The sequence below is a fragment of the Pipistrellus hanaki genome (assembly GCF_964339955.1).
Source record: "Pipistrellus hanaki genome assembly, chromosome: 6".
NCBI classification, from domain to species: domain Eukaryota; kingdom Metazoa; phylum Chordata; class Mammalia; order Chiroptera; family Vespertilionidae; genus Pipistrellus; species Pipistrellus hanaki.
Window position 1 is genome coordinate 72,821,296 of NC_140508.1, and position 26,475 is coordinate 72,847,770.

The 26,475-nt window shown below is 57.2% G+C and overlaps 1 protein-coding gene across 2 annotated transcripts in view; it reads left to right on the forward strand.

Moving 5' to 3' along the window:
• Nucleotides 1-7,436: 7,436 nt before the first annotated feature.
• Nucleotides 7,437-26,475, forward strand: part of SMAD7 (SMAD family member 7) — a gene marked incomplete at its 5' end in the record, with an annotated part of 28,080 nt that continues 9,041 nt past the window's right edge. Inside the window, 3 exons of one of the 2 annotated variants that reach the window (XM_084888940.1) lie at nucleotides 7,437-8,049; nucleotides 9,360-9,413; nucleotides 15,173-15,247. In XM_084888940.1, coding sequence (XP_084745066.1) covers nucleotides 7,437-8,049; nucleotides 9,360-9,413; nucleotides 15,173-15,247 — 742 coding nt within the window. The remainder of the gene's footprint in view (nucleotides 8,050-9,359; nucleotides 9,414-15,172; nucleotides 15,248-26,475) is intronic. The other variant, XM_084888939.1, reaches the window with a different exon arrangement.

Below are 26,475 nucleotides of genomic sequence, written 5' to 3' on the forward strand. Positions count from 1 at the left end.
GCTCTGTGGGAGGGCGGTGAGACCATGAGAACCACCTGCAACAGGGATGGGGAGGTGGCACCAGGGCTCGCCAGGGGGCCTCTGAGATACACCTTGGCTTTGGAGAAAGAGGAGGGGAGACAGAAAGAGAAATATTAATTTGCTGTTCTACTTACTTATGCATTCATTGGTCATTTCTTGTATGTGCCCTGACCGGGAACTGAATCCGCTACCCCGGCAGGGGCCTCTGAGCTTAACATTTATTTCCTTGCTTTGCTGTCCATTTTTTTAGTGCCCGGGGTATCATCCAAACCAGGTGTGTTGGAACACACCTCCGAGGGCGAATAATCATTATCTCAGTGCCCCATTGCAGGCCAGGTCGCCGCGGAAGGCATGCCCCTGCCACTCGTGTTAAGACCAGCGCCGCTTCCGGCTGTTGGACACAGTGAGGCCTGACTGCGGGTCTGGGGAATGGAAGCCACGGAGGCTTTCCCGGCTTTGTTTGAGGAGAAGCGTCTCTGTGACCGTAGATGAGCTTAGGTTGTTGCTGCCATTTTTTTTCTACAAAGAAAACTTAATTCCGAGGGCCTTCCTGAGGTTGAGGGGCAGTCGTGGGTAGTTCCATATATGTCACAAGCACCGCTTGGGTTTGTTTGAAAGAGAGCATGACGTTGACAGAAAACTACAATTTTTTTTTTTCTTTCTTTCCTGTTTTCCTGGTTAGTCAACTCAGCTAATCTCCTCCCAAATATTTCTTCCCTTTGTGACACTTTTTGAGACTCTTCCCAGAGAGAAAAAAAAAGTGCCTCGGTTTTCTGTTCCCCAGGCAGCGCCCCCATTCTGGCTGCCAGGGTAGCCCAGGTGACATCTGGTTGTTGTCATGGTTCAGGTCCCGTCTGAGGGCAGAGGCTCCCCACCTCCCGGTTTCACCTGGAACCTGGAACCACTTCTCTTCTTAAAAAAAAAAAAAAAAAAAATATATATATATATATATATATATATATATATACACACACACACACACACATATATATTGATTTCAGAAAGGGAGAGAGAGAAACATCAACACCAATGATGAGAATCACTGATCGGCTGCCTCCTGCACGCCCCACACTGGGGATGGAGCCCACAACCCAGGCATGTGCCCTGACCGGGAAATGAACCGTGACCTCCTGGTTCCTAGGTTGACGCTCAACCACTGAGCCACATGGGTCTGGCGCCGGCCTGAATCGGTGCTGCCTACATGGGTTGAGAATTGTGGGAACACATTTTCGTTCCAGAAAGCCAAGCTCCTGTTCTCAGAGAGCGGGCAGGCTCCTTCCTGTGTGTCTGCGGCTCCGACATCAGTATTTACGAGGCCGTCCGTCCTGGGTCAGGACTTGCACCTGATTGGTATCTAGAGTGACTTTTGATTAAGACGGGCATGTTTCCTCGCTGACTCCTGCCGGGGTCATGACGAGGCAGCCTCCGCCCTTGCCGTCTGGGATGACACACTGGCCTCTGCTGTCATCCGCCTTCCTGTCATCACTGCCCCACAGAGAAGCTGCCTGCAGCCTCACTTCCACGAGGGACCTCACCAACCCGCCCTTTCTACAAGGACAGCAGGAGAGCAAAAGCCCGGTTGGCAGCCCCTGCACCAAAAGGTGGCCGGTTCCATTTCATTTCCCGGGCAGGGCACCAGCCTGGGCTATAGATTTGATCCTCTGTTGGGAAAGCAATCAATCAATGTTTCTCTCTCACATCAGTGTTCCTCACATTGATGTTTCTCAGCCTCCCTCTCTCTAAGCATATCCTCAAGGATTAAAAAAAAAAAAGAGAGCAAATTTCAAAAAATGAGAAAAGCAGGCAGGGATTTAAAAAATGATCTTTAAGTCTGTCCTTTTTTTTTTTTTTTTTTTTTTTGTAAGTAACACATTCTCATGGTGAAAAATTCAAAAGGTACAAAAAACCATTTACAGTGAAGTGTCCCTCCCTACTGTCCTGGACCTTTACTTTTCTGGATGTCTCTCATGTGTTCTCCATAAGCAACATGCACTCCCGCCCGGCCCTCCCTCAGCTCCCAGTACCTGCCTGAGCACTCGGGATGGCCACCTGGCAAGTGTTGTGGTTCAGCTGACAGCTTGTCTGGAAGACAAGAATACCTGATGAGTCAGGGCTTACAGCCTCTCTGTTTGATTGTGAATTACCTGCATTTTCATTCACTCACGTTCCTGCTCCGCTAAGATAAGCCAAGAAGTGCTGATTGTCACATTGGCTGCAGGCACTCCGGCTTCCCTTCCCGAGCCATAGCTTCCGTGTGTGTGGCCGCCCGTGCGGGATGGTTTGGGGCTCACTCACACATTTTTCAGAGGACTGTTGTGCAAGAAATGTCAGTATTCTCCGATACTTTTTTTGGCCTCTCCCAACTGTTGTTCTCTTTTGGCTTCTGCAAGGAGAAATCCTTATCCCTGCCTCATCTCGGCTTCACCCCTGCCCTCACCCCTGTTGGGCCTCCTTCTGCCCTTCTTTCCCAGGAATCCCTGAGAAGGAGAAAAAAACACGGAAAGGAAGAACCCCGTCTTCCCTGGATAGGACTGTCTGTCTGCTTTTGCTTAGGGCTGCTTGTAGCCTCGGTGAGTTCTATGGGTTCTTATTGTTCTGCCTTCCTCTTTCTCACTTCCACGGCCCCCTGGCCACCACTGGGGCTCTGAGTGCTGGGACCTGGGGCCTAGGAGACACGTCCCTCCAGCTTCCTCTCCCCTCTAGATGCTTCACCGGCGGTCAGTCAAGTGGCAGCCCCCGCCACCGTCCGTGCCAGGGGCCGGCGATGAAGTAGCCAGGTCTTGAGCCGACTCCATCCTGGTTTGTCATAGCTCCGCTGCGAGTTATTTTGGTCTCCGTGACTTGTGGCTGCACCATGATTTCAGTTTGATATCTATCACCAAAGTGACTAAAAGATGAAAATAGAAGCCACAACAGGAAATAAACAACTGCAAATGAGCTATTTTATTCCATATTCTCTGCCAGCAAGCGATTAGAATCAAACTCATTCACAATAGTTTGGTGAACTTCTAAACTTTTTTTTTTTTTCTTCCCCTTTTACACGGTGAGAATAGTTTGAAGCAGGGTGCTTGTTGGTCTTATTTAGGCCCGTGGAAAGGAAAGGAACTCCCTTTCCAGCCAGGAGTTCTCTGCGCCCCAGCTTCTTTCTTGGAAAGGAAAAGGCTAAGAATGTGCCGGGGTGGGGCTCGCTCTCAGGAAGCCTCGGGATGTTAACCGATTCAGGGAATGCCAGGGCGCTCATAAAGCAGCGCCAGCGTTGTAGCTACATGCCCGGCATCCCACCCATCATCTACTCAGGGCAGTAAAATGGAGGAGGAAAGCCGCGTGGAGAGGGAAGAGAGGGGTGACGCCTGAATTAAAACACCCGCAATTACACTATATGGGAACATATCTCTGCAAGTGCATGCATGTTCCACCCAGACAAGCTGTGACGTCAGATGCAACTCCCGAAACACCCACTACCCCTCCCTGCCCTGTGTGTGCTGGGCCTCTCCTTACAGCGCCCGAGCACCATCCGCCAGGCTTCCGAACGTTCAGGCTCTCCGCCGTCCGAGGCTTGCTTTGAGGGCTGACATTTGCTTTTCTGTTTAAGTCCTTTCGGCCTTGCCTTGCCTCTCTTGGAGGCCCAGAGCAGAGAGAGGAACGGGACCCTGAGAGCAGGAAGCTTGCCCAGAAAGCTTTTAAAACCCTGCCAACTGCTCTCCTGATGTGAGGATCACCACCAGTGCGCGTTATTTAACCAGTGAAGGGCAGGGCCCCGGCCAGGAATCAGGCTGACTTCTAATCAGTATTTTTCTCTTCAGCTTTTCTAAGGTTATACATTTCCCAGACACCTCAAAATTCTCACCATGTCTCTTCCGTCTTTCCCTGCCTATGCTGATGGGATCACCCACCTCCATATCCTTCCCTCATCATTTTTCTCCTGGGCTTTCCAGGCTGTACCTTGGCAGGTTGCTTCTTTAGAACATTATACACACACACACACACACACACACACACAGAGTGTCTTTTCAATAAGCAACATTTTTTATTACAAAATTATGAACGTACACAATTGCGGTCTACGTGGCCTTACACAATAACGTATAGAACGCCAGCTTCTTTGCCATACTACCATGTTTCTGAGCTTGTCATATCCGCGGAGTGGAGACCCCCTTGCTTGGAGATGATTATGTAATCAATGTTCCTGATTTTCTCTCCTATTTTTTAATCTCCAAAGGTGCTTTTGGTGGGTTTGGGGCGTGAGTTCCAAATGCCCCTGTAAGTCCTAACCATTATGTTGATTCCTATTCTTTTATTGAGCATCTATTGCATGTCGGACATCTGTAGATTGCTGGAGGAGGGGGGGGGGCTGATCTGTAACGCTAAGAGTCGTTTTGTGCTTTTTCCTTTTACGAATGTATAATTTAGCTGGTAAAATGAAAATAGTACATCGCACCTTTCCTACAGATCCCTTAAACTCCCCAACGATTTTCATTGTCCTCCTGGCCTCACAATTCTAAATGACATAACAAAAAAACATCCTATTTCATGAAATAAGAGAAGTTAGATCACCATGCCAACTAGTGGCCTCGTTAATACTGATGCCTATATATTTAAATCAGTACGTTTCTCAGTACCATCTGCTTTCACAAACTAAACGCTTCTGGTCCTTTGCCCTTACCAATGCTTTACCCATTTCCATGCGGTAATCTGTCAGTGGGTCTAGGCTTCCCCCAAACCTGGGGTCAGGGGATAAACTCTCTGACCCACCAGGGCCCAAGAGGGTGCCCAAACAGCCCCGCATGCATATGCATGTCCTGGGCAGGTCTGCTCGGAAGGTAACCTTCCGCGCCGGGGGGGCGGGGTGACCGAGGTCTTCCGGGCTCCAGAGGAAACCTGCGGGCCGCGGGCGGGCGTGCGAGCCCCTCCCGCTCCCCTTCTCTCGCCTGGATGCTGCCCCTCGCAGCTCGTCAGCCAGCCAAATGCATTCCAGAGCTGTGCACAAGACACACTTCTCCAGGCAGTCCTAGAAACCCGAGCTCGGCGCGGGAGAGGGCGGGCGGGAGGGAGCGCGCGCCCGCCGCTGAGGTCACATTCGCGCCGCCTCCCCGCCCTCGGCGGCCCGGCTGTTCCCTCCAGCGCACACCTCCCGGGGCCTCGGTCCAGGCCGGTGTAAGCGTCTCTTACACCGAGACAGCGCTCTCCTCCCCCACCCCTCCCGCGCGGCCAGGGGATCCGCCGCCAGGGCCTTTAAAACAAAACGAATGAATGAAGCGCCAGGGCCGGCGCGCGGGACAGCCACCGCGAAAGCGCCACGGGGCTGGATCTCCATCGGGCCGCCGACCGGCTCGTTCGGCTACAAAACTCGTCCGCGAAGCCCGCTGGGCGCCCCCGGGGCTTCCCGTTTCCCCTCGGATCCCGCCGCCAGAGCTCAGTCGATTCGGGGAGCTCCTTTGCTCCCCACCTTTATTCGCACCCCCCACCAAGGCTCCCCTCGCTGCAAACCCCGGAGGGGGTGGCGGCGGCGGGGAGGGGTGGGGGGCGGGGGGAAGAAATAGCTTTCAGAAACCCGATCTGTTGTTTGCGAAACACAATCGCTTTTTTTTTTTTTTTTTTTTTAAAGCGACAGGGTGTCTAGACGGCCACGTGACGAGGCCGGAGCCGGGCGCGCCACTGCGCAGTGGAACCAGCAGAGCAGAGGGCCCGCGGGGGGTGGGGGGGAGGGAGGCGGCGGCGGCGGCTGGGGGCGGGGGCGGGAAGGGGGAGGAAGGAGGAGGGAAGGGGGCGGGGGCGGGAGGCCTTGCGGGAGGCGACGAGCCTGGGGCACACTCACTCGCTTGCACGGCGCGAGGAGGATCCTGTCCCCGAAGCCGCGCCAGCCGAGCCAGCCGGGCGCCTCGCTCGGTCCGCTCGCCGCGCGGAGAGAGCTGCTCCAGACAGAGCCAGCCCGCCCGCCGGCGCCGAGCTGCCGAGAGCCCGGCCCCAGAGCCCCCGAGCGCGGCGCGGCGCGGCGAGCCCCCGCGGCGGCACAAGGACCCCAGCGCCAGGAGAGGGCGGACGGGGGACAAGGAGGCTCCCGGCGCGACGAGGAGACTCTCCGAGGAGGAGGAGGCGGCGTGAGGACACCGCCGGGGCCTCCTGCCGCCGCAGCCGGGTGGAGGCGAGCAGCCCATACCGAGAGCTCGGCGGCCGGCGGCCCCCGCACTAGCCGGCAGCTTGCGCTCCGGAGGGCGAGAGCGCGCGACCCGCGGGGGCCCGCCGCCGCCGCGCCGCCCTCCCCCGCGCTGTCAGCCCCGCCGGGCGCCGCCGCCGCAGCATCTTCTGCCTCTGCGCCCCCGCCGGCCCCGAGGAAGTCCCCGCCGAGGACCGGAGGAGAGACCAGAGACTCCCCTAAAACACCCAGACGCGGAGGATTGGAGGAGCCTCGCCAAAGCTTTCTGTGGATTAAAAAAGATACACGATTTAAAAAGAAAATTTTTTTTTTGCCAGAAGAAAAGGAGAGGAAGACCAGCGGGGATCTGCAGGGGAAAAGGGGAGCTGTAACTCGTGGATACATTTTTTCCACCCTTCAAACGTCTTGTTCTACTTTGTAAACATTTTCTTTTTTTTCTCTAAACCCCAGCTCAAGTCTGACGGCTCCAGATCTCCAGGGTGCGAGGAGGTGGTGGTGGTTTTCATTTTGGGCTTTTTGCATATTTGGTTCTTAGATTCTGAGCCTTTATTTCGCCAGACATCTCATGCGGGGTGAAGTCCACTCGGCCCCCTCCTCCGAGTCTTCGTGTGCACGGAATTCGAGGAGATCCGGTTACTAAGGATATAGAGGGGAAAAAATAAATCGCGTGCCTGCTTTTTTTTTTTTTTTTTTTTTTTTGAAATTGCCTGCTTCTCCCCACCCCCAAATTAAGTTGCTTAGCAAGGGGGAAAGAGGCTTTTACCTCCCTCCTGCAGCTCCGCCGAACGCCTTCCGTTTTTTTTGTCTGTTTTTTTTTTTGCCCCCGCGGATCTTCCATGTAGGAAGCCGAGGCTGGCGAGCCCGATCGTCGGGAGCCGCTGCGGGGGGGCCTCTTTTTGGGGAGGCGCCGACCCAGGCAGGCTTCGCCGGCCCCAGGGAAGCGGCGGCCGCGTTCCTCCGGGGCGCGCCGGGGCCCGAGAGCAGCGCTCGGCCCGGGCCGCGCGGGGTGGGGCAGCCGGAGCGCAGGCCCCCGAGCCCCGGCGGGCGCCCCCGGGCCCCCGCGCGCGCCCCGGCCTCCGGGAGACTGGCGCATGCCACGGAGCGCCCCTCGGGCCGCCGCCGCTCCTGCCCGGGCCCCTGCTGCTGCTGCTGCCGCCTGCGCCTGCTGCCCCAACTCGGCGCCCGACTTCTTCATGGTGTGCGGAGGTCATGTTCGCTCCTTAGCCGGCAAACGACTTTCCTCCTCGCCTCCTCGCCCCGCATGTTCAGGACCAAACGATCTGCGCTCGTCCGGCGTCTCTGGAGGAGCCGTGCGCCCGGCGGCGAGGACGAGGAGGAGGGCGCGGGGGGAGGTGGAGGAGGAGGAGGCGGCGAGCTGCGGGGAGAAGGGACGACGGACGGACGGGCACATGGGGCCGGCGGCGCGGGCAGGGCTGGCTGCTGCCTGGGCAAGGCGGTCCGAGGTGCCAAAGGTCACCATCCCCACCCCCCAGCCGCGGGCCCCGGCGCGGCCGGGTGCGCCGAGGCGGATCTGAAGGCGCTCACCCACTCGGTGCTCAAGAAACTGAAGGAGCGGCAGCTGGAGCTGCTGCTCCAGGCCGTGGAGTCCCGCGGCGGGACGCGCACCGCGTGCCTCCTGCTGCCCGGCCGCCTGGACTGCAGGCCGGGCCCGGGGGCGCCCGCCGGCTCGCAGCCCGCCCAGCAGCCGCCCTCGTCCTACTCGCTCCCCCTCCTGCTGTGCAAAGTGTTCAGGTGGCCGGATCTCAGGCATTCCTCGGAAGTCAAGAGGCTGTGTTGCTGTGAATCTTACGGGAAGATCAACCCCGAGCTGGTGTGCTGCAACCCCCATCACCTTAGTCGACTCTGCGAACTCGGTAAGAAGTTGTGGGGCGCCCACCCGCTCCCCCTGGCGCTGCAGGGATGATGCAGGGAGAGCCCCCGTGGGCTGTGTGCGGGGGGCCGCCGCTCCGGAGGGAGGGGAGTGCCCAGCCCTTCCGGGGAGAGGAGACTTTTAGGGACGAGTGAGGAAGGGACGGGGGAACGGGAGGGCGTTCCCGGGGGTTCCCTTACAGATGCTTCTCCCCCGTGCTGTGCCCATGGCGGCGGGGGCACTGCCGGTGCACACGCTGCAGAAGGCGGTGAGACATTAGACGTGCTCACTTCCGGATCAGCTAAGGGGTGCAGAGAGAAGTAGGGGTCACGCCTCCCCCGCACCCGGAAAGGCGTTGAGGTGTGTGGCCGAGTTGGATTTGGTCCAAGCCCGCCAAGGAAGGCTGGGAGGGAGAAGCGAGCTGTAAAGGCTGGGGAGTAGTCTCTGCTCCTGGAGTCCATACATAAGGGGAGCCCCACTGGGGCTCAGGGGCCCGCACACTGCCTGCCCTGGCCGCGCAGCTTGAGGGATTTGGGGGCAACGAGGGTTAGGATGGGAGGCCGAACCCTCACCACTCGACCCTCCTCCACTCGGCCAGCCCAGGGTTGCAGAGAACGAGCAGTCGGAAGTTGGTTGCTCCCTGCTTTCCTTTCTTCCCGTCCCCCCCAAAAGCACAGCCTTCCGAGTAGGGGTGGTCTGCCGGCTCCCCCGGACCTGGACGGAGACCCCCACCGCCGCCTCTTTATCCGCTCGGCCTCCTCCACTGCTTCCCTTTTTTTCTGGGTCTGGGTGCAGGGTGGGGGGGAGGGTGCCCCCCTCCTCCCCCGGGTGCCAGCAGGGTGGGGGAAGGGTCCCCCCTGCCAACAGACCCTCCTAAGTTCACCAGCACTTGGGGTGTCTCTGGGGTGGGCTGGGAAAGGGCAGCAGGGTGCCCCCCGGAGCGGCGGGGGTGGGCCGGGCGGTGGGAGTTGGGTCTGAAGTTCGGGGACTGGGGGGGGGGCTCTGTCGCCCCCCGCCCTGGGAACCGAAGCGCGGCCCGCGGAGCCGCGGCGGGCCGGGTGGTTTCCAGCGGGGCCGGGCAGCGCCGCGGCGGCGTCCGCAGACGCGGAGGAGCGGAGCCCGCGGCTGGCGCCAGGCGGCCTCTTTTGTTTATCTGACAGCTAAATATCAAGGCAATCACCGCCTCGCGGCCCTGCCTCCAACCCCCACAGCTAAGACAAACAGTTGGGCTAAAAGAATGCCTCTGTTATCATAAGTTTTTATCTCTGGTTCTCATGGCCCGGCATTTATTTTCTCTTACTTTCTTAATTCCAGAGTCTCCTCCTCCTCCTTACTCCAGATACCCGATGGATTTTCTCAAACCAACTGGTGAGTAAGATGATTTTAAAAATATCCTCCCTCTCTGAAGTGAGGCACACAGCCTCTCGAATGCGGGTTTTTCTGCCCTGGCAGCGGCCTGGGGAGGTGCTGGGGCTGCCTGGAGGTGGTTATATGTTGTTTCCTGTGTTGTGGCTGGAGATTCTATGTATGCATATGTATGTTATATACATATCACGTATATATTGTATTATGTATATTATGTATATAATGTGTATACAATATGTATACAATGTGTATGTAATATGTATATAATATGTATAAGTTTCTAAGATGTGCTTTACAATTTGTTATATTTTTTCATGTATATTGGCACCGAAATTGGCTCAAGTGTAACACGTGGAATTTGATCCACGCAGAAGTGTCTTGGGAGCCAGAGAGGACAGGTTGACGGGAGAATTTGGAGGCTTTGTGCGTGCCAGTGGAGTCAGTGGGAGGCATGGGTAATTCGGAGGAAGGGAAGGCGGTTTAAAAAGGCCCAGAGACGACTTCTTGGGAGTAAAAGGTTAGAAGATTGAAGAGGCTGAGACAAATCACCCTCATGGGTTTCCTCTCCTCTCTCCCCGGCAAGTCAGCACTCCTCCCAGATTTTCTCCGAATTCTAGGTCGGGGCTATAAAAGTTTCTGGCATAGCTCTGCCTGCCTGTTGCTTTGTCACCGGGTGGCATGGGGCCAGGGCAAAAGCTCATTGGAGACTGGCACCAGCTCTGTTGTGATTGTCTGCATTCAACTCCTGGCTGGCAGCGCAGGGCTCACCCTATGGGGCCGACATTCCCCGGGGGAGGAGGGTCCGTCAGCGAGGCAGGGCAGTGGGGGTGACAGCGGTGGCCCCTGTGTCCAGGAGCCCCTTCTTCCCGATGGAGGTTCCTCGGCTGAAGGGTAGCGATTGTAACTTTGTGCCCTGTGTACTGGATGCCTGGAAAATAGAATGTTATTTTTTTGCCAAGGTTCTGAGAAAAGTGAAGGGTTGGGCCTCATTTCGCTCTTTGAGTTCTGCAAGCCCTTGGCCTCCTGAGCTTTGCCTGTTGGGCTTTCCCCCCACTAATTAAAAGTTTTGCTGGGGCGTTGTCATAAATTAAATACTTTAATGAACGGTGTAACCGAAGCCCGCCGCCCTCCCGGGACTCCGCGCTGCTCCCTCAAGTCCGGAAGGCGTTGCTGCTTGCCGGGTGCCTGCCTAATAAGTGGCCTGCAAAGCATGTGATATTTTGCTTTCGATTTACAAAACACCAGATAAATGGTCATTAATGAGGAGATAACCAGCTCCCTGCATTTGTAGCAAACGGTAACTGAAATTATCAAGCCCTGTTTTCTCAAAGAATAACTTTGATGGGCTCTTTTGGCTTCAAGAATTCTTTCCTGAGGTTAGTGCTCCAAAGGCCGCTTCTGTCGGTTTTTGTTTTTTCTTTCATAGTCTTCAAATCTGGAGGTTTCCCCCAAAAGAGAGACAGACCAATCACCTTGACACCCCCCCCCCCCCCCCCCCCAGGTAAAGGCAACTAAGGGTAAAATGTCCCCAGAGACCTACAGCCCTGGGAGAAAGGGTTGCATTCTCCCGCGTTTCCTGCAGAGATACCGGAATAAGCCCGCTCACCGGATTTCAGCAGCCATCCTGCCAGGCCAGGATGGTTTCAGTGAGCGGAGTGATATATTTATTCATTAGCAAGTGTTGACATTAGGTAGCAAAATGTGTGTAAACAGAGAAGCCACAAAGACGGGAATGTGCCATTTCCAAGGGGGAGAGAAGTTCTGCAGATCAGCCAATAGGAAGTGATTAACCTGCCAATCGGAAACGCAAACAGCTGGTTACTCACCCAAAACGCTTTGTTTAAAATAAAACCAAAAGAAAAAGAAAAAGAAATGAAGGAAAGGAGGTGATGTTTGAGGACATGGAGGGTGGTGACGGGAAAGCCCCCAGGGAACCCATGGGAGGGGCTGGGGCTGGTTTTGCTGGCTACCAGGGCCAGGGCTGATGAGGTCAGATCCCCAGATGGGAGGCTGCCCCAGGTTTTCCTCCTCACCTTCTACGCGGGAGAAGAATATTTGGCTGGGAAATTTAGATATGCCACTTAACATGCATTCTTTTTTTACTTTTAAAATAGACTTCAGGGAGGAAGGGAGAGGGGGAGAGAGAGAGAAACATCAGAGATGAGAGAATCATTGATCAGCTGCCTCCTGCACACTCCACACTGGACCTGCAAACCGGGCATGTGCCCTGACCGGGAATCGAACCCATGACCTCCTGGTTCATAGGTTCACGCTCAACCACTGAGCCACACCGGCTGGGCTGCTGCTTACATTCTTAAGTTTCTAAGCTCTGGGTGGAATTTTCGGTCTTGGGTTACTAGGTGAGAACCAGTCCTAAGGCTTTTTACAACGGACAACTGTTAAAATCTTAACCAGTTGCACAGCTGAGGGAATCCCTTCTGTGAAGTCTCCAACTTGGGAAGAGGCAGTGGGAAGGGGGCTGGGTCCCAACCTGCAGCCTTCGGAGGGACTCCGGGCTAAGAGCCACGCTCCGTTTCGTGGTCCACCGCCCCCTCTGTGAGGGCCTGGCCTGGGTGCCAGGCGGTCCCGGGCCATTGGCATTTTCTGGGAAGGAGCGTTAGGCTAGACATGGCCAAACCTAGGGACCGAGTGGCTTGTGTGCCCTGCGCAGTCAGAAGACAGGAAGACCCTCTCCTTCCCTCGTTGCGCGAGGGCGAGGGCATGGTGTTTGCAATTAGATCTCACTTCGTGGAGGGGAATGCTGGGCAGGCTCTGCCCCTTGTTTGTGCCCCATGGTTTGAAGAATGACTGAGGAGAGGGTGTTGCTGGGTGTTAGGCCCGGGTAGCTAGTGTTAGTTGGCAGATGGAGCCTCCAAAGTCTAGTTGAGAAGTTAAGAGACCTAACCCACCTTTACCTGCTAACTCAGTCTACTCTGACCTTTTCCAGGCCTCTTTGTAAGTCCAGATGGTGAAAGAGTTGCCATTCATTGGCTCAGTTTTTGGTTCGTTCATTCATTCTGCAGGCCTGAGGATGCGCCTGCCTAAAAACTGGGATGCTTCCGATGCAGTAGATTGGCCTTCTGTGACCAGGGTTAGGGATTGGGGCAGAGCTGGGACGCTCGGTGTTTAGTGGTGTTGGTGATGGCCATGGGTCTTCTGTCCTGAGGACAGCATTTAGGAAACTCGGAATTAAGTTGATGAGACTAGCCTGGCTCTGGAACCGTTCCCTCGGTGAGGGGAGTGGGACCCCAGCTCCCTCCCCTTGCACTCCTCCACCGATCCCCAGGCTTGCATCTAGGACAGCGGTCCCCACCGGGTCGCCAACCGGTGGTCCGTGGACCACGTGGTCCGTGAGGTCCGAAAGGTTGGCGACCACTGTTCTAGGACTCGCTGCTGGGAGAGGGAGGGATCTCCCACAGGCCCCACACTTGCTGGGTGCTTGGTAATAGTGAGGCTTCAGGAGTGTGTGCCAGCCTGGGCTCTGGGGAGTGGGCATCACCGGCCACAGCAGAGCCCCTGACTGCAGCTGTTCTCTGGTGGAGCGATGGAGGTGTGGCTGCCCTGACCTTACTCTAGACTCCTGGCAGTAGCTTGGGGCCGCCTGGCAGTAGCTTGGGGCCAGTCGGGATGCTGAGGCCCCTTAGCCTGCCTACCTGCAGGGCAGGGAGCGGGGGCTCTGGTGGCCTGGGGAGGGAGCGTTTGGGACAGGTGCTGAGCCCTTGGGGATGGCCCAGCGCCCCGGGTGGTCCCTTGTGCTAGTCAGTGACGCCTCAGTTTACCTGGGTGCCAGTCGAACAGGTATACTTTGCTACTTCACAGGGGTGGTAGGGAGGCCTAATTAATGTTTGTAAATCCCTCCTGAGATCAAAGACTCTGCAGAAGGGCAGAGCACCATTTCATAAAAAACGCTTGTGGTTGCCAGTGTGGAGCTGGCTTACCTTTGATCTGAGACAGGCCGACACCCTGAATGTGGTCCCGGCTCTGCTCCGAGAGGCCGGGCCCTTCCTTTGAAACACACCTTGCCCTGGGAGTCAGCCAGCCAAGACCGGGTTGGGGGAGCGCCCTGGCTAAGTCATCACGGTTGATGTGGGAATATCTTCCATTTGGGGGTAGGTGGCAGCCAACCCGGAGGACATGTAAAGACTGTCCAGGTAGATTAGAAAAGTGCAGGGGACACGCCATGTAACAAGCAACTCCATTTCCTGCCCTCCCCCATTGTTTTCCATTTGATTAAGTGTATCCTGTAAAACTGTATATTCCTGTTAGGAATTGTACTTTACACTGATCCACAGCCTGTCTCTTCCCTGCCTCCGGCCTCTCCTCATCTCCCCCTCCCCGGGTTAAAGAGAGTTCTTGAAAAGTTGTTTTTCCAGCCTGAGAGAATGCTGGAGAGGGATTAGAGACAGGAGGGTAGGCAGCGGAAACCCAGAGGTGCTTGGGGGTTACCTGCAGGCCCCCTACCTTGATCAGGTCATGGAAACAGCTGCGGGGCCAGTAAAAGGCTCTCGTGGGCTACTGGCCTCCAAACTGCTCTTTTGCTTGGTTTTCTATGGACCCAGTGGTTCCAGAGGGAAACTGTGACACACATCCCAGTACCTCCTGCTAGGGGCCTGGGGCCGGGGACTGGCCTCTGCCACAACCACCCTGGAGAGTGGCGTTTGCTGCCAAGCCAGGGCGCCCCTTCTCCGAACTGGCCTTTCTTGCTGGATTTCAGTAAGACAGGTCTGGTGTAGTTTTGTTTCCTGGGACTAATTAGTTCCGATTTGTGGGCATTATTATTTTTTTTTATTTTCATTGCTCGGAGGGAAGTTGGTAAGTCGATTTCTCGGTTTTGTCGTTACCCTCATTGACTTGCAGGTCGCTGGGGCTAGTACCTGAGGGTTCAAAGGGTTCAAAGGCGTGAAGAGACGCTTTTAGTGTAGTTAGCACAGACGGCATCTGAAGGTAAAGGATCCGGTCCAGACAGCAGAAGGGAACTCCAAGCGCCGGATGCCAGAAAGATGTTACAGGAAGCGAGGGCAGGGAGCCTCGCAGGCCCGGGGTTGCCCGGGAAGGTTTCCAGAGACGGGGTGTTTGGACTGGGCCTGGAAGCAGGCAGAGAGCATTTCCCCTCTGGCTGGGGAGACTTGTGGGAATGTTCCGGGTCTTGATCTGGTGGGGGCTCTCCCCAGGTGTACGCACGCATGAGTACAGGCCATTGAGTTGGGCTTGAGAGGTGGGTTCTCTCCTGTATTTGCTGCCCCCTCCGTTAGAAAGGAAAAAGAAGCCCCTTAGCCCGACACCAGTCTTGAGAAAATCCTAAGAACCGGGAAGTTTGTCTTGAAAAAAGATGAGGGTGAGACACTGGACCGTGGGGCTGGCAGAGAGGCCCCTGGGTCCAGGCAAGGAGTCCCTGGGATCCATGGCAGGAAGATGGCTGCCAGGGATGAGAGTCAGAACCTGGGCCTCCTTTGACCTTGGGAACTCCCTGGTTTCCTCAATGGGGGACTTGCAATGAAAGAGAAATTCCAGCCAGTCTGCCGTCCAGCCTGACTTGACTAATGATTAACTGGCCTTAGACGGGTGACAAGGTGCCGTGGTCTGTCTTATGATGGGCAGCGAGCCCTGAGCAGCCCATTCATAATCAGCCCCGTGGCTAGGAGTCAGCCCTTTGGAATGTGTGGTTTCTCTTTAATGCTGGTTAGAATGTGCTTAAAAATTAATCTTGGTGTTTTTATTTATTTGTGTACTTATTTCTTTCTCTCCCCTCTTCAAATCCACAGCAGACTGTCCAGATGCTGTGCCTTCCTCCGCTGAAACAGGGGGAACGAATTATCTGGCCCCTGGGGGGCTTTCAGGTAAGACACCTTCTCGGGTTTTCCTGGCAAATTCCAAGACCTTCAAATTACTGGAGGCGGATGAAGGGGGGTGGCCGGCCTTCTGTCGCCCCAGCTGGTCTGGGGGTCTCACTTTTCTGTGCATTAAACTGGATGTGATCTTGGTGTCGCTGGGGCCCTTCCGCTCATCATGCTGAAGTCCCTGACACGCCAGGACACAGGGCTGCTCCTTGGATGAGGAAATGGGGTCCACCTGGGGCCCGTGTTGTGCTGTGTTTTATGGTTGTTGTTAAGCAACTCCTGCTTGGGGGAGGGGAGGCTTCCATTTGGCGACTGCGTGGTCATCAGTTCATAGGTTTCAGGTCTGGTTTTTGCTCTTGTCCTTTTGGTCTTGGGCGATCGAAGACAGATCCCAAGCGTAGGATGGGCGTTCAGAGTAGATGCCCTTGATGCTTCTCCAAGTCCTCGTTCCCCATCCAGCTCAGGGCCAGATGCTGCAGGGACAGGGACTGGGCACTGAGACACAGGCCCTAACACTGCTACCCAGGAGGGAGGGTTTTCCTTGGAGCTGGGGGTTATGGGATTGGATGGGAGGCGTTGGGCAGCAGGAGCATCCTTGTCCCTGAGACGAGAAGAGAGTGATCCCCTTGGAGAAACTCACTAGCAGTGGACCCGAGAGGCATTGATTGCTGTTCTTCCCAAAGCCGTTCTGTTTCCACCCGTCGTTCCTGCCCCAGGATGCCGCCACTGGGTTTTCTAAAACTAGCTCCAGCAAGAGGAAAGGAACCCGGGGGAACATTCCAGTGGAGTCTGGGCATTTGTCCTTTCTTGCCTTTGGGGCACTGTTGTGGGACCGTGGCAGCTCAGAGGGAAGCTGCAGACTCTCTCTGGGGGGCTGTGGTGCCTCCTCTCCAGGGAGGTGAATGACCGGTCCAGCGTCACTCGGGCCCAGGTCATCCCGGGCAGGCCCCGCCCAGCGCCTCTCCAGGAATGGAGCTTGCGAGAGTGTCTTCAGGGAGACCTTGTTTGTTTTTATTTCTATGCAGTATATACTCTGAGTGTTATCTGAGACTGAAGGGATTGTTTACTCAAAGCTCCTAATGAAAACTGAGCAGGACAAAGAGGGACCCCTAGAGGGGAGGGGGCTTAGGCGGGTGGGGGGATGGGAGTGAGCCAGAGCTTGCAAGGAGGGGAGGCCCCGTGGCCATGCCAGAGCGGCGTCTTACCTGCTTTTTCTAAGGCTCTGAGAGTTCCTGAAAGAAGGGTGGGGGCGGGGGGGGGGGGTGAAGGGGGGATGGGGGGAGAGGATTGGGGAGGGTCTGGGCAGATGGCAGACAACTCAGGATGCTGTTAGATGGTTTCGTTTTTTAAATCCTGCGCATGCAGGAGGCACCCGGCCCCTCTGAACCACATGAAGTGAGCAGGGGAAGTGGCAGCTTTGAAAGGGGCCTTGGGAAGGTCTGTCTGATTGATAACATCTTGTCTGTCTCTTCTGCTGGAGGAAGTGACGACACCTCCCTGTGCGCCCCACTAACCAGGACACCCCGTCGGGCCCCTCCTGAGATGGGTGGGCTTCTTGTCCCAAAAGCTTTTCCAGTTCTAGAAGGAAACGGGGGTAAAACAGTTATTAATCCTGCACACACACACACACACACACACACACACACCCCAATTGCAGCCAGTTAGATGAATGAGGAGCTGCTAGGCAGGTGTGCTTGCCTCTGAAAGGATCCCGTGGTTTAACAAAACTGCAGAGAGGGAAAAAAAGGGGGGCCCCAACATGAAAGAGCATTTGTTTTGAATTTTAGCCCTTGATTTACTAATTCCCAAGGCTTCAAAGTTTGAGCTCTTTCTTCTTTCCGTTCGGAGTTGGAGCAGTTTATTAATAATGAGCCGTGGGGGGAAATTGAAGAAATTATGTTTTGGGATGGTGCCAGCGGTTTGGGGGTGTCTGGAGGGGAGGTGATGGGCACGGAGAAAGCCTAGGGTTACACCCTTAGTATCGAGAGTGCCCCCCCAAAAGATGATTGTACTGGCCCCGGGCCAGGGCAGAGGGTTTTGTAAATGGAGACAGCCCAAACCTCCTCCTCTTCAAGAAGTTGATCTTTCCATGGTGGGGGTGGGGGGGGCCGGCAGGGCTGGGTGTGTCTGCCTTGCAGAGGATGAGGCCACTGGGGGCTGCGGTGGCTGCAGAGCCCAGGAGGGGGCTGGGCAGGGGAAGGGGTTAGCAGAGGCAGGAGGGGGTGAGAGCCTGCTCTGGGGGGCGAGGGGAAAGGGGGCATTAGGGTACTAGCGGTGAAAGCGCCCACCAGGATTGCCCCCTCCCTCCCCTCCTCCGCCTTGAAATAGCCTCTCTGAGTGTCTCTTTCACAGGCCCCGTGTGCTGTTTTCCTTCCTGTCCTGCCCTGGCCGAGAGCGGCCTTAATGAATGGGGCTCAGTTTAGGGTGGGCGGCAGGTCGGCAGCGGGAGCCAGGGCTTGATGCTCTTGGCACGGGAAGAAGGGAATGAAAAACAGCCGAATGTGAAAATGTGGGGCCTGGGCCGTGGGGGTGGGGCCGCGCCCAAAGGCATGCCCCTCCTGAAAGGCAGGGTGATTCCAAGGCGGGCCCTGCCCTTTCCTGCGAGGAAGGGGAGAGGAAGGGGAGTGGGCGGCCGGGGCCCTGGGAGCCGGCCTGCTGGCTGCGGGGCGGAATTCCAGGGGACAGGCCCTGGCCTTCGGGCGGGCCTCGCAGCCAGCACACCAGCCCTGCTCGCTTCCCGGCCCGGGAAAGCTGGGAACGCGGCACATTTCTAGCAGGCTGGGCCTCGGTTCCAGGAGAGCGGGCTTGCGGCTCTGACAGCCGGCGCTCCCAGACAGATGGATGGCTCCGCGCTGGGCCGTGCGGGCTGTGTGCGCAGGCGCGCTGGCGGGCGGGGCTGGGGCTGGCCTGGGCCCTTCTCACCGGGCGTCGATGGGCTTCTTGAGCTTGTGCACTTTGGGGGCAGGGGTCTGAGTGTGGGTAGGACGGTGCCTTTTGAAAGGCACCCGACTACCCGACTCTACAACCCCCAGAGCAACCCCAGAGCGGGCCCTGGTGCTGGGAGGTGCCCTAGCCTAGGAAGACCCCCTGGGGAGGAGAGGTCTGACCCTGACAGGAGCTTCTTCATTCGGCTTGCTGTTGGCTCCCGGAGCTTTCCCTGTGTCCCTGGCGGTTAAACGCATGTGCTAGACGCTGCCATCTCTGCAGCTCCCATCTGCGGTTTTGGGGAGGGGGCTGTTCCTGAGAGCGCCCGCTGTCCTGGTGGGCGGGAGGGCGAAAGAAACACCCTCTCCCTTGGAAGTTCGAGGTGGTTCACCCATCCTCCAGCCTCCTCCTCCTCTATCTACTCAAGCGCCTGGCGCTGGCGGGGCCTCGCCGTGCAGACCTCCCGGTGAGGGCAGGGCGTGGTAGCGGCCAGCCACCGCTTGTACTTGTTTAAACTTCCGAAGAGGCGGCACGGGGGGCTCCAGGGAGGGCGGTGGGAAGCAGTGGGGACTCAGTGCAGAGGCCATCTCTTGGGGCCGTGCCAAGTCCTGCTTATTGGAGGGAGACCGTCCCAGCATCCAAAGGGAGGCCAACTCCTCGGCTAGGTCTGGAGGCCCTTGCAGAGTTGTGTCTGAGTGCTGGGAGTGTCCTTACTTCAGCAGCCGCTTCCGGAATCCTCCTGGATCCCTGCTGTCCTCTGGGGTAGTCTCAGAGGAGTCTTCAAAAATACCCGTGTGGTCTGAAAATGGGGTCCTTGGGAAAGCTTGCTCCATGTTTTAAGGAAAGCTGTTCAGCCTCACGTGAACAGTTATTATGCATTGTCTGGGCCGGGATGGTGATGGCAAACTGGGCGCCCGGGCGCCTGCGGCTGGGTTTTTGGTGTCTCCTTCCCCTGCCTGGGAACAAGCAGCAGTGGTTGCACTGAGCTCTCCAGTGCCAGGTGGGGGTGGGGTGGATTGAACTCATCCAAGTAGCCAAGGCTTGGAGGGATGAGTCAGATGGACCAGCACATGTGACCCTTCCCTGCTCCCCAGGCCACGGGTGAGTAGTGACCGTCTAATCTCTAGGGACCCAGTCCATATCTCGGTAAATGCCAGCATGGTGACTCAGGGCTGGGGCCCGCTCACCTGGGGCACACCCACACCGGGAAGATCAGTCCTGGACAGCAGCTCGGGCTGCTGGCAGCCGCCCTGTGGAGAAGGGCTCACAGCTAAAACCCCTTTTGTCCCAGAAAGAATGAGGCTGGCAGTCAGGCAGGGGTTACATGCAGGGTGGCAGCATTTGAAGTCTGGGGCAGATTTGGGCCGCTCTGCCTGCCAGACTAGATGGGCTGCTGCCTCATGCATCCTGTTGCTGAGGCAGAACAGGCAACTGGGAAGGGGGAAGGAGGTCAGGGGAGGGCCAGGTGCTGGTGTCGCTTTTGGCTATAGTCTAGCACACCGCCTGCCCTCCCCCTCGGGCCCTTTCTTTGCAGAGCCTGGCTGCAGCTGGGTTATCCTTGAAGGCCTGTGGGCCCTGACTGGTTTGGTTCAGTGAATGGAATCTCCTGAACCACAGTCCATCCCTTTGTCAGTGGGGTCCTGGCACCCGTAGTTTTTGAAGACAAGTCGGGGAACCCCGGGTGGAAGGGTCTGTGTTCCTGCGGGGGGTTTCTTCGGTGGCGGAGCAGGTTTTCTGTGATGCTGTACGGTGGCCTCCCCTTCCCCGCCATTTCACTTTCTGCGGGCTGTTTCCCAGAAGTAAAGCAGTTCCTACGCTGTATATTGCCCACCCTCTGAGGAGGTGTGATGCTGCATCTCTCTCTGTCCCATCCTCCGTGAACCTGCCCTCGGTCCGGCGTCTCCACATTGGAGACACCACCTAGTAGCCTCACCGTGATCAGTCCCACCCTCATTTTACTTCCTGGCGGCCCTGACATGCACTAGTCAGAGGAGTGATGCTGGTGACCGGAGTGGGCCACCTACGGTGCTTCCTTAAAGCGAAAAGGTGACTGTCCTGAGAAGAATGGTGAACGGAGACCACATTCACGTAACTTGTATCACAGTCCATTGTTATAATTGTTAGTCTCTGACTGTGCCTACTTTGTAAATTACACCGTCACAGGCACATCTGTCCAGGAAGAAACTCGTGTATCTGGGGTTTGGTACCCTCCGCGGTTTCAGGTGTCTGCTCGGGGTCTTGAACCGTCTCCCCCTCAGATAAGGGGGGTGCCTACAGGATATGCTGCCGCGGTGAAGAATGCAAGTATCCAGCTTTTTGAGCCTCTTCCCAAATAAGGCTTTTGCTTGATGGTGGGAACCTGACAAGGTGTACTAACGTGTGCCTTCCTTCCGTCGCCTGATGTGGAAGGGACCCACGGGACAGGCTTTCCTTTGGGGATGATTAAAAAAAAAATCCTGGAACTAGACAGTGGTGCGGGTTGCGCAGTTCCGTGAATGCACGCAATGCCACTTGATGGCAAATTTCATGTCACGGGTAGTTTGCCACAATTTTAAGAAGGAACACCTTGTGGTAGCTTTTAAGTACATGCAGCAATTTAGATGATCGATTTTAAAAAAACAGTGACTGGGATAAACATGGGGAGACTCCTGTTGGGTGCCGGGGACCCCCTGTTGATAGGCACTTGTCTCCAAAAGTACCTCTGAGGTCTCCTGGGGTTGGGGCGTGCGTCCAGCTCTCCGATTCCGTGCCCCTGAAGGAGGGCCCCCTCTGGTGTGTTTTTGGAGTCCGGCCTTTCTATACGGGAGGTGCCTGCCCTGGCTCCCCACCAGCTCGAGACAGAGGCTGTCTCCCAAATCCCGGGGTCCCCCACGATCTCCCGCTGGCTGATCAGACCCCTCCTCTGGCCCTGCTGCCGGAGCCCATGGCCCCCCTGGTCGATGTGACATCCTCGCCCAGGTTCTGGGGCAGCGGAGGCGGCGGGAGGCTCGCCCGGGAGGGAGCCCTCTCTCCGCGGGAGCCCCGGGAGGATACTGTACCGCGGCCGCCGGGAGGTCAGTCGCCACTGGCCCTACCATCGTTCTCGCTCGTGCTGAATGGCTAGCCCCGGGCCTGGCTGCCTGCCTACTGTCACGGAGCGGCTTCCTCTCCGGGCTATTTTCAGCGGGAAGATATTATTAACTGCTGAGGCACGGTGCTGGATTTAGTGGCTAACACACCGAGAAAGCAACCATCACCTGGGGGCGGCCGCGCCACCGAAACACGCTGGCTCCTCGGGGGGACTTGGCTGCCTCCGGTCCCCTCCACTTCTCCCCCTGGGGCCCCGGGCTGGCCCTGGGGAAACGGATTGTAGGCTCAGTCCCGGCGGAAGAGAGAACGAGGCTTTTTACTAAGCCTCCTCTTTCGGGGTGTGGAGAAGGACAGTGTTTGTATCCTAAGGCGGGGGGGTTTGGGGACAGGGACGGGGCACTGGGTGGGAAAAAGCTTTCTGTAGAGTTCAGGACGGGGGTTTACACCAGGGCGATAACTTTCACCTTGTAAGCGGACAGGAAACATTGGGACAAGACAGGAAATTGCATCATTCCTTTTATGAGAAGAACTCCAGAAAAGAGCTGTTCGTGAGAGGTAGTGGCCGGCCCCGTTCACCCCCTTCTTCCCGTCCAACCCCCAGGAGGACGTTCAGGCCGTTTCTTTAAGAAAGAGGCCGTTTGAGAACTTTATGTTATTTTTATTATTTTAAAAAATATTTTAGCAGAAGGGTCACCTCCAGTTGAAACGCTCGCTGCAGCCCTCGCTGCCGGCGGGCGGGCGGGCGGGCGGGCGCACTGAGGGACCTTTCAGGCGGGCAGCTTCCTCCCCCGGGCGGGCGGCGCTTGGCCGAGGGCGCGTTCTGGTTTGGCTGTGCAGCCCTCCGCGCCGAGCCCCACCCAGCGTCATTAGCTCTGTTTTAACTTGCAAAAAAAAAAAAAAAAAGCAGAAGAAGAAGAAATCGTATGTATTTAATTTTGGTGGGGTTGGGTAAGGCATTTCCTCATGCCCTCGGTCCTTCCACCCCGGGGTCTCCTTCCCCTGGTGTTAGCAGGTTGGAATGCAGGGCCGCCTTATTTTGAAGCCACTGAATTGCCCTCTACCCATGTCCCCCCCTCTTCCCCCGCACCCCAGCCCCCAGTTCCTTAACTCCTGAGACTGTGTGTAGGGCCCCAGTGGGGAGTGGGAGGAAATAGGTGGCAGAGTGTCCCTGGGACAGACAAGCCCAGGAGCTGTGCTCCGCTCTAGGGGGAGGGGCTTCCCCCAGAAGGAGAACTGGCCGGGCCCCGCCCCGTGGTGGTGTGGACAAGGTGATGCTTACCTGGGTGTGAAAAACGATGTCCATGGACTCCTCTCTGAGCTTCCAAGCCTGATGATGCCATTGTCCTAATGACCTGGGACCGCGCCCCATCTCTGTGTGTGTGTGTGTGTGTGTGTGTGTGTGTGTGGCCTGCTTGCTCCCCGCTGCCCCCTCCCCCAGCTTTTTCCCTTAGCGTGCTGGGTTTTGTTTTCATAACACGACAAGAGCCCTGGGGTGTGTAAAAGCATTGTTGAACACTCAGGGAGGGTAACTTGTCCAAACAGAGCAGGGCGCCAAGGCAGAATGCTGTGGGCAGGTGGTGTGCCCACAGAGGGTGCCGGGCCGGCGCCTGGCTTGGAGACGCCGCTCGGGATCCTCTCGGCGCAGCTGCCTGGGAAGCCGTCGAGGACAGGGGTTGCTTTCGTGACGTCTCCACGGGGAGCCCGGGACAGGGCCTGGGCCTTGCTGGCTGACCCCTGCCGGGAAGGCACGGTTCCTCCCGGGATGGGCTCACACGTGTCTCCCTCTGCCAGGTGGAAAGCTGGGCCTGCCGGCTGCTTTGAAGCCAGCGTGTCTCTGGTTCATTCATTGAGCAGCTGTTTATTGAGCATCTGCTATGTGCCGGGCTCTCCGGGGTGTGGAGGCTGCCGATCTTGGGCCCCGAGAGGACGAGGGCGGCAGATGGGGTGGCTTCTCTGAAGGTGCCGTTGGGTGAGTGACAGGCAGGAGCCAGGCGGGAGGGGGCTGCTTCCCAGGCAATCTCTCCGGGACAGAAGGAGCCAGGTCCCTTGGGCTTGGGGCCAGGCCTGGGGGTGCATGGATGGGCCCCTGGGTGATGGAGCCCACAAGGCAGGCTGAGGGCCTCAGTCACCGGTTTGCCTTCTGCTTCCACTGTGTGGTCTGTGGAGAGTTGATAACAACAAAGCTTGTGGGTAAACAGAGGTCTGTCTCCTCCTCCGGCTCCGGTTCCAGCCCCCTCCCTCTCTCCACACGTGTTGATGGTGAGGTTACTGCAGGAGGCACAGTTAGAATCCAGACCCTGGCAGTGGCCTGGGTGTGCACAGAGGCGGCCAGCCAAGCACTGGCTCGGCCAGGGACCACGGCCAGGGACCCACGGAAGGGCAGTTGGTGTCCTGGCAGCCACAGGGGAGGTGGCATGTCTGTGGAGCCTGGGAGTTTGGCTTCCCTTTGGACCTCGGTGGGCTTGGCTCACACGAAGAGCACCTGGGGATGCACCTGTGCTCTCTGATTTGAAATCTGACGGTCAGGCCCCTGTCAGGTCCCAGCCTGGGCCTGAGGCCTTGGCCTGCCTTGCGGGGAGGGGCTGCACGCAGTCACCTAATACTCAGTGACCAAGGTGTTTCATTTTCACGCTCATCCTGCGGGCCCCTTCCCTGGGGGCTGACTCACGCTAATTTAATTAATCTCACTCCTCCGTGGAGCCCCTTGGCCTCTGGCTGGAGAGCTGTTTGGGCCTGGAGTTAGATCCAGGGCAGAAAGGGCAGGACGCATGTTCCCTCCAGTTTCATCCTGCAAAGGGGGGGGGGGTTCCCGCCCCTCAGGCAGAAGACAGCTGGATAGCCAGGCCAGGGGGTGTGGGTGGCTCTTGTCTGCTCGTTTGTTTCCTTTCTGCTTCCTAACGTGGCCAGTCGCCTGATAGAACCAACACCGAACGACGCCACGAAAGGGCTGGGCTCTGCTGTCAGGAGCCACACCCGGAAGCTAAATTGTCTCCGTCCACCCACCTGTCCCCCCTCCCACCACGACCCATCCCCTAATGAAGCTGGGAGTGTGTCCTGCCCCAGGCGGCGAGGGGAGCTTGTGAGGCTGGAAAAGGGTCGGAGCACCTCAAGCTGCCCCATAGCCAGCACGGCCCCTTCCCCCCATTAATGAGTATCCCAGGGGGAAGAGCAAAAGTTGAGTTCTTCTGTGATTTGGGGTGCACAGTACAGTTCTTAAAACGGACGGGCCCCCACTCCAAGTCAGTGGGGTCACCATGAAAACCCCGTGGGGATGAGGCCTGGAGTGGGAGGGCGGGGGCTGCCAAGATTCCAGCCTCCCCATCCATGTCAGCTGGAGGCCCGGTCCAGGGGGCTTAGAGAGAGTTAGAACGGGGAGAAAAGCAAGCGATTGAACCTGGTCTTCCAAGTTCCTTATGGTTCCGACGTCCTGCGATTCTGGGGTTTTGGTTTTGAGGTGGAGTGGGAAGGAGACCCCCTGCAGCTGAGGTATGGGGTGGCGGATGGCTCCTTCTGTAGAAGCCCAAATAGAGGTTGCAGCTATTCCTGTTTCTTGGCTTACAAACTCTTCCTAGAATGAGTGGCAGCCAAGGAATCTTTTCCCCAGAGAAATGAAAATGCATACCCCTGTGGCATATATTTCCAGGGTCTTCAGGCTGACAGTGGGACCCCCTGCACTCAAGGGAGTCTGCAGGGGGCGCTGTGGGAGGAGCAGGGCCTTTTTCATTGTTGGGGGGGGGAAGACCTCACATTGGCCATCCTGACCATGTACACGTGTGTGGCTCAGTGACGTTAAGTGCCTCCCAGAGCTGTGCAGTCATCACCACCACCCTCTCCAGAACTTGTCAGCTCTCCAAACTCTGTGCCCACTGAACCCTAAGGGGTCCCCCCACTCCTCAGCCCCTGACGGCACTTTTTTTTCTGCGAGTTTGACTAGTCCAGGTACCTCCTAGGAGTGATCACACAGTGTTTGCCTCTCCAAGTCTGGCTTGGTTGTAGCACGTGTCAGAACCGCCTTTCTTTAACTGTGCCTGTGCACGGCTTGCTGATCCATTCTCCATCGGTGGGCACTGGGCTTGCTTCTGGCTTCGGGCTGTTGCGAAGAGCACGTCTTTGAACACAGGTGGTAGATCCCGTCTTCAGAACCCGTCCGGGTTTAGACCCAGAAGTGGGGTTGCTGGGCCAGGTGGGGATCCTAGGTGAGCCTCCTACCGAAGGGCCATCTTGACTTGTGTATCTGTGTAGACTGAGCCCGCGGGCGGCCCATCTTACTCCTGGAGCTGCGGCTGGGTGGGCCTGAGGGTGAGGGGAGAGGTGAGAGAAGAGCAGGGGCGGGATGTGTGTGTGTGTGTGTGTGTGTGTGTGTGTGTGTGTGAGAGAGAGAGACTAAGTCTGTCCATGTTTGGGGGGGGAGGGGTGGCCTGGCTGTGCAGTAATACAAGCCAGGCCGGAGCCCACCTTTTAAGGGGACTCGGGGCCTCTGAAATGGGGGGGCCCAGCACGGGCCCTGTGGTGGCAGCCCAGGGTGGGGGAGACGATTCTGTTTTTTTCATTCCGTTGGCCTCCTCCCTGGAGGCTGGGAGGGCCCTGGAGAAGGGTGGGGGGGAACCTCAGGCCCAGGCGGTCCTGGGTGCTCTGGGGTGAAAGGGCTGGGATGGCTGAACAGAGAGTGTGTCAAAGCCGGAGAGATTAGATTACAGAGGCAGACAGAAGTAATGATTAACTTTCCCAGTCTGCACACTGTCTCCAGTCTGGCGTGCTGTTGTTTTTCCCTGTAAGTACAGTGTGGGCCCCGGCCTGGCCAGGCCCTGGGTTGTAAAGAAAGAAGGAATGAGGTCTGGGAGTGAGCAGGGGTGGAGGGGGGCGGGGGGCGGGGAGCCAGGGAGCCTGCTGGAGGAGGAGGAGGCTTTTCCATCGGCTCCTGCGCTGGAATTTATTGGCCGGAATGCAGTAAATGTTCAAAATGTCATCCCATCCAGCAGTTTTCATAATTGTTATGGAACAAGGGGAGCTGGGGAAGGGGAGGGATGAAAAGGACTTTTGTTTCCTACTGTATTTTTCCACGTCTTCCGACGGTTTTCCCTCCCAGTCTAGAAAACCTGGAGCTGAGTTGGAGCTGTGGGGGGGCTGGGGCTGGGGTGGGGGCGGGGCGGGGCCTGCGGCCAGGGCCTGGAATACCTTTCCTCCGGAGCTGGAGGTCATTGTGCAGGGGGACTGACTGAAAGGGGCCCTCCGAA